The sequence below is a fragment of the Sinocyclocheilus grahami genome, unplaced genomic scaffold (assembly GCF_001515645.1).
Source record: "Sinocyclocheilus grahami isolate Dianchi unplaced genomic scaffold, SAMN03320097.WGS_v1.1 scaffold163.1, whole genome shotgun sequence".
Classification (NCBI taxonomy): domain Eukaryota; kingdom Metazoa; phylum Chordata; class Actinopteri; order Cypriniformes; family Cyprinidae; genus Sinocyclocheilus; species Sinocyclocheilus grahami.
The window spans coordinates 23,984-31,723 of record NW_015505342.1 but is presented as its reverse complement, the minus strand read 5'-3'; the positions used below and the strand labels follow the sequence as shown (position 1 = coordinate 31,723).

Genomic DNA, 7,740 nt, shown 5'->3' with positions numbered 1-7,740 from the left:
CATAATTTTTTTTATATATTCATAATTATATATATTCATCATTCATTTATATTTTCATAATTTTTATGTGTCTATATTGATTTAGAAATAACACTAAATCTATAAAATTCTATAATGTTCAGATATCTAAAATCTATAATATATTCATCTATATATTTTATAGTTTTATATTATATTTTAATTATGTATTTATTAATTATGTATAATTACAAATATTAATTATTTGTTTATGAAAACACCAAAGAAATTTTGTATAATATATAAAAATAATATAATATAGTACTAACTTGTATATATTTGATCTATATCTGTATAATTGATTTATTACACTTAATAAATCTATAAAGAAATGATAACTATGAACACTTATATATTTTCATAATTTTTTTTAGATAACATGTATTTATTTATCTATATTTATTTGTCGTTTATAACACTTAAAATAAACAAAAAACTATGTAGATTATGTATATTCGACATATTTATGAATTTTCATAATTATGTTTTTCAAAAGCAAAGGTTGTTTTCTTTTTTTAAATCATAATTGGTGATGTAGCATTTGTGAAGAAAACAAAACACATTTCATGTGCGGGTCGTGCTGGTTATTGGTGACTTGCATTGTAGTTTTCACAAAAATTTTTTTTTATAAATATGTCAGTACTTGACTATGTCATATTTGAGAGTCCGACAACAGACAGTGTTGATTTCCTTTGAACAACCTTGCTTTTTAAAGACGTTTTTAAATAAAAATGAAACGATTGGCTTCTTTTCTTAATCGGAAGTCATGCAGTGCAAGAGCAGTGAGGAAGAAAAGGATTCAAGGTCTTTGTGGACGAACTATCTGAAAGACGAAGAAACGTCCTTAATCAAGTGTACGTCCTTGAACGAGTGAACGAGACTTCCTCCCCGAGGAAAGAGGGTCTCTATTCATAGACCCTTCTCATCTCTCCGTACCTTTCCCTCCCTTCGCTCTTTCACAACCTTCTCATTCACGATCTGTCCATTCGTCTTCTCTCTCGCCGTCCCTCATGTAGCATGACATTTTTGTCCTCATTCAGGAGCTCCACAGTTAATTCAGGCTGGTCTTTCTTCTTTAGAGGAGTGAAGAGAAAGCCAGAGAATGACAAACAGTGGCTAATGAATTATAACAAGCATAAGAGCTTCCAGGAATGAAACCAGTCATCGTTCACTATGTGCAAAACTAAACTGATTTCAAACTTGAATGATTTGCCTCTCTTTTCCTGTACATTCAACATTAAGAATGAGCTTTAAATAGCCATAAACAGTACATTTAATTTATATAATAATTTTTACTTTTTTTATGATGCTTTAGGTCATTTTAGGAGCTTAACAGTCCTGGTTCCCATTCACTTCCATTAATTGGAAAAGAGCAGCGGGAACATTCTTCTAAACGTCTCCTTTTCTGCTTTACAGACGTCAGTCAGTCAGAAGGTTTGGGATCAAAAAAGGGTCAATAAATGATGACAGAATTCTAATTTTTGGGTGAACTATCCCTTTAAAGCCACTGCTGTTCCCTTGGCTGGATCTTCTCGCTCTCTGTTTGAAATAAAGCCGAGTTTTCGCATCAGAGTGAAGGATCATGGCGGGATCGAGTCCAAAGCTCACAGAAGGGCAGACTGATCTCATAACCTCCACAATCCTTCGTGTTTCTCCTCTAGGGAGTTTGTAAATCCCATTCATGAAATATCAATTCTTGTGCAGTCGAAACGGCCAAATACCCTCAAAACCCGAAAGCCTCGCACCTGAGTGGAATATATTTCCTATAATGCACTTACTGCTCATACTTTCACTATCCAAAGTAGTTTGTGACTGTTAGGGGGTCAATTTAAAACACTTTACAGTATGATTACAATGAGCATCATTTATGAAATATGAGCAAAATCAATTTGTGTAAATTGTTCACAAAGTGTGAATGATTATCCGTCAGTGGTTTTATTCTCAAAATGACCCTGACCAATATATCATCACTTTTTTTAATTTATTTTTTTATTGTTCATTTCCATTTTTTTTTGCATTTGAACAATGGATTGATGTGAGTGAGTGATTTATTATTATTATACGGAATTTGTGACTTTTGACCAAATATCAGTTGATATATCAGTCTATCACTAATAAAAAACTAAAACAATTTATTAGTATTACCGTTGTAATTTGTGTTATTATTATTATTATTATTATTATTATTATTATTATTATTATTATTATTATTATTATTATTATTATTATTATTATTATTATTATTATTATTATTATTATTATTATTATTATTATTATTATTATTATTATTATTATTATTATTATTATTATTATTATTATTATTATTATTATTATTATTATTATTATTATTATTATTATTATTATTATTATTATTATGTGCTTAGCTAAAATATCAGTTAGTTTGGCCTATCACTAATCTAAAGCTAAAACGATTCATTTAATTATTAATGTCTAATATATTGGTCTATTACTAATGTCTTTAAAAAAGTTGATTAAGGAAGTGAACTGAACTGAACTGATTTTAATTTTTTTTTATGTCCAGTACTTTGATCAATTACAAATCTAAAATTCAAACTATGATTGTTTTTTTTTCTTCTTGATGTTTTTGCAGAGCATTATGGAACATTTAGTAATTTAGCTTTAATAGTTTTTAGTTGATAGTTTGGGGTTTATATTGAACTTCTTTTCTTTATTGGTGATTGTTATGTGAGAAAAGGCAAGTCTTTATTACTTGAGATGATTACAAAGTCTGCTGCTAATTCTCTTCACAAAGTATTTTAATCAAACTCTGATTAGATGCAGCTAAGGGAAAGAGATCATAATTAGCTTTAAATTACCTTTCTCACTTCATAATGACAAAAAAGAGCTATTGTTTGTCTTTTAATCATCAAAAAAAGTGTTGGTTTTTTTTGAGACGGGAAATGTATAAATGTTCTTAATGCTTTCTGAATGTTTTTCAAATATATCTTGTTTTAATGGAAACCCTCATTGCACTTTTCTAATATTTGTTTGTTCGTTTTTAACAGGAAAAGATTCATATCGAGCTCAGTCAGTCTTTCGAAAAAGACGAAACGTCCATCAAAAATGAGGACAGTGAGAAAATCTCAGAAAAGCCAGAGAAAACAGACCCACTGTCCAAGAAGACACTCTCAAGAGGTGTGTGTGTGTGTGTGTGTGTGTGTGTGTGTGTGTGTGTGTGTGTCTTTGTTTTTTTGGCAGAGGAGGTGTTTTCTCACAGGCCAGATGGATGCAACAGAATGTGTGTGATGAATCTCTCTCCATCTCTCTCTCTCAGATCCCAGTCAGGACTACACCGACTCCACAGGAGTAAACCTCCACGAGTTTCTGGTCAACACACTGAAGAACAACCCCCGGTGTGTGAAAATCCCCCCGCCGTCTCATTATCACACCCTCACACGAGCACCACTGCTACTTCCTGTCGCTTCATTGAGCTCCTTCCCAAAATCCCATTTAAAATGTATACTTGGGTTACTATAAATAGGGACATATACATTTAATTTTTTTCCCTAAAGGTTTTTTTGACCATTTTATATTTACAATATTTACAATTTTTATATATTTAATACATAATGTTTCTTAAAAACTTTAATATTTTAATTAAACGTATAAGAGAAGTCCTGTTTTCCACATGTCTTGCAGCTCTTATCAGTTGGTAATGTGGATGGATGCGAGGCTTGTAGGCACACATTTGAATATTCTAGCACTTGTGCGCTGGATTCTCATCAGGTTGATGAGCTGTGATAAACGCTAATGAACGCTGTTCTTACAGAGACAGAATGATGCTGCTGAAACTCGAGCAAGATATTCTGGACTTCATTAGCAACATCGAGTAAGTTGAGCCAAAAAAACTGAAGAACAGTTTAAATTGACAATTTATTTTATGTATGTATGTATGTATATGTGTGTGTGTATATATATATTGCTTGTCAGTTTTAGATTGATATATCAGCAGCCAGGCTGATTATTAAAAATGACTTCCATTTCAGTATTTCACCCTTTTGAGATTTTCATTAAATATGGTTCATAGAAAAATATTATTGAGTGAAGGTAGAGAATTTTATGTAAAATATTAATTCATTTCATTTTAGCAATTAAATAATATTTATGTATCAATAAATCACTCGTTACACCCTTTTTATATATTGGACATTAATGTACATAAATATAAAATATTTTATTTTATGCATATTATATTATCATATTTATGTATTTATTTATTTTTTACAGAGGTAAATAATTTTTATTTATTAAACGTATATTAGCCTGTTATTTATTTATACATATTATTGGTTAAAAAAAAACTTCTTTTTTTTTCTTTGTTTAATTTTCATGCATATCAGTTTTGGCTTGATTTATAAGCCAGGCTGGTTATTAAAAAAAAAAAAATGTATGTAAAATATGATTTTAATTTGAGTGATTTAATTTATTTTTGTCTATATACAGTATGTCAGCGTTAAATTTCTCTTTACACACTGCTTTTTAGATATCGGCCATTATGAAAAAGCTGTTATTAATACAGCTTTATAATATATACATTTATTTATATTTATATTATCATCTTTAAATAAGCTTATGTAGGTAACTTTTTATTTTATTTTATTTTTTTGGTCGCAGAAGTCAGAAGCGGAAGTTCCCCCCGATGACATCATACCACAGGATGCTCCTTCACAGGGTGGCGGCGTATTTTGGGCTGGACCATAATGTCGATCAGACCGGGAAATCAGTCATTATCAACAAAACCAGCAATACTAGAATGTACGTGTGGATTTCAACTATCCTCATTTGTAAGAAGTGTGATTTTTTTTTATTTTTATTTTATTTTATGTATGCACTTCTTTCCCTTACAGACCAGATCAGAAGTTTTCTGAACACATTAAAGATGATAAAACAGATGATTTCCAAAAGAGGTACATCTTAAAGAGAGATAACTCCAGCCTGGACCAGGATGATGGCAGGGTGAGAAATATTTACTTATCTTAAATAAGCTAAAAAAATATAGTACTTACAAATTCTCCTTGAAATAATCCAATGACCAACAAATAAATATAATATGTATAATAAATGGTGCAATACAGCAGTCAGGAAGACAAAGTGTGTGTTTGTGTGTGTGTGTGTGTGTGTGTGTGTGTTTTAGCTGCGGATGCGTCTTAAGGACGACAGACGGAGTAAGTCTATAGAGGAGCGAGAGGAGGAGTACCAGCGTGCCAGAGACAGGATCTTCGCCCAAGACGTGCGTCTCCTTACCAAGATACAACACATCTTACAATGAACCTATTATTTAATAATGACATTTATTATTGGTGTCTGTTATTACTAGAATAAGTAATAACACTAATAATGAATATATGTGTAATATTTATTATTAAAATAATGTAGAATGTTTATTATTAAAAAAATGCAATTGTTTAAAGTTTATCATTTCCAACTTAATTTAAGCATAATTAATAAATTATTTATTGAAATTGTTTTCATGTTTTTCACGTAAAAAAAAAATGGTTTAGTTCATTACAATTATTATTTTTTTTTGCAGTTTAGAAAAAACTGGAAAATGTAATCTATTGTTTCAAAAGTACCAGTTTTGTTTACGATATTTTTTGTTAAATGTATGTTATTATAAATGTAATAAAATTATTTATTGAAATTGTTTTCATGTTTTTCACGTAAAAAAAAAATGGTTTAGTTCATTACAATTATTATTTTTTTTTGCAGTTTAGAAAAAACTGGAAAATGTAATCTATTGTTTCAAAAGTACCAGTTTTGTTTACGATATTTTTTGTTAAATGTATGTTATTATAAATGTATATATATATATATATATATATATATATATATATATGTGTGTTTATTATGTGTAATAGTTCATTTGAGCGTAATTAATAAATGGTTTAGTTCATTACAATTTAGCTACAATATTTAGCTAGAAAATTTCATGTTATGTTTCAAAAGTAGCACACAGATAGATAGATCAATAGATACTTTTTTTTATCATCTGTATTTCCACTTTTTTTTTTTGGTATTTATTTTTTAAAATGTGTTTCTATTTTTGTATGCAGGGACAAGAACATTTCCCGTTTGATAAAAGGTAAAAAAAAAAATTAAAAAAAAAGACATGGCATTGCTAGCAAATTATCTGTGAGAGCTTCTTTATTGCTTTCTTGTTTGTCTGTTGTCTTATGTATCTTATAATGATCATAATGTTTAAATTCCCTCTAGAATCCAAGAGGACGAGACTTTCATTAACACTCAGCAAAGACGACAGATATTCAGGTAGATTTTAGTGTGCTTGGTTTATTAGCTTAATTGCGTGCCGTTTATGAGACAGAGATTTGCACTTTCGAGTAAACTTTTTAGCCCTGCTTGTTTAAATTCTTGTCCCCCCCCCCAGATTGAGAGACGGGCACTCGGGAAACAGTCGTCAGAGCAGCTCTGAGAACGAGCTGAAGTATTCGGACCCTCGGCCCTGGAGCAGCACAGATTCAGACAGCTCCCACAGGAACCTGAAGCCCGCCATGACCAAAGCCAGCAGCTTCAGCGGCATCAGCCTGCTGATCCGAGGAGACAGTACAGCCAGCAGCAAGAGCACCGGGAAACTGTCTAAAACCAGTAAATAACCCTCCCTCCTTCACCAGGTCACTTTGCAGAGATGCACGATATAGAGATTTTGACAGGCACCAACAATGGCTGTTTTTTGTATTATATATCTATCCTGTTTTTTGCGTCGTCATGAAATCAAAATGAAGCCAGTTCACTTCCTTAATCATTCTTCAAGTTATTCCAAAATCTTCATAATCTTTCATCAAAATATAACAATTGTTCCTTCCTCTGAAACGACTTTCCATTTCTGCTGACATCATCAAGGCCATATTTTTAAGCCCCTCCCCTTCGACTTTCTGTCAGATTGAAATGTTGAGGTTTTTTATGTACAAAATTAATTTCAGCAAATTTGAATTAAATTAAATAACATTATATTACTATTTAGTTATTCCAAAGAAAAAGATGTTTGTCTTATTAATTATTAATTATTTTAGTTTGATTTAAAAAAAAAAAAAAATTTTTTTTTTAAAAATCTGAAATTATCTGCTTTTAACATCAGCCTAATCAGGGCTGCATTTCCCAAAAGCTTCGTAAGCCTAAGAAGTTTGTAAAAACGATCGTACGACTGATCTTAATATTACGGTCTGTTTCCAAAAATCATCGTAACTTAAAGGGATAGTTCACCCAAAAATGAAAATTTGATGTTTATCTGCTTACCCCCAGGGCATCCAAGATGTAGGTGACTTTGTTTCTTCAGTAGAACACAAATGATGATTTTTTAAGTCCAACCGTTGCAGTCTATCAGTCTTATAATGGATGGCAATGGGAACAAAATCTATGAGAGTAAAAAAACATGCACAGACAAATCCAAATTAAACCCTGCGGCTCGTGATGACACATTGATGTCCTAAGACAAGAAACGATCTGTTTGTGCCAGAAACCGAATAGTATTTATATCATTTTTTACCTCTAATACACCACTATGTCCAACTGTCTTTGTGCCTGCGCACTGCTTCCGATCTCTTGCGCGTGTACGTCACTCATTGTTTACACAGTGCACAGTCATTGTAGGTACGACGGCTAATCAAAATGGTACTTACTTGCGCTTATCCGGATTGTTCAAACTGACTTCTGAGCCTGCTCGCCTGAAGTTATGGTTGATTGCTC

At 31.1% G+C, this 7,740-nt stretch overlaps 1 protein-coding gene across 1 annotated transcript in view; it reads left to right on the top strand.

The window, feature by feature from the left end:
* The window catches only part of LOC107593074 (R3H domain-containing protein 1-like), a 39,193-nt gene that overhangs the window by 10,502 nt on the left and 20,951 nt on the right, over positions 1–7,740 (top strand). The window contains exons 6-14 of the mRNA XM_016282658.1: positions 3,045–3,174; positions 3,314–3,392; positions 3,809–3,868; positions 4,654–4,794; positions 4,887–4,995; positions 5,174–5,269; positions 6,093–6,121; positions 6,253–6,306; positions 6,425–6,642. Of these exons, the coding sequence (XP_016138144.1) occupies positions 3,045–3,174; positions 3,314–3,392; positions 3,809–3,868; positions 4,654–4,794; positions 4,887–4,995; positions 5,174–5,269; positions 6,093–6,121; positions 6,253–6,306; positions 6,425–6,642 (916 nt within the window). The remainder of the gene's footprint in view (positions 1–3,044; positions 3,175–3,313; positions 3,393–3,808; positions 3,869–4,653; positions 4,795–4,886; positions 4,996–5,173; positions 5,270–6,092; positions 6,122–6,252; positions 6,307–6,424; positions 6,643–7,740) is intronic.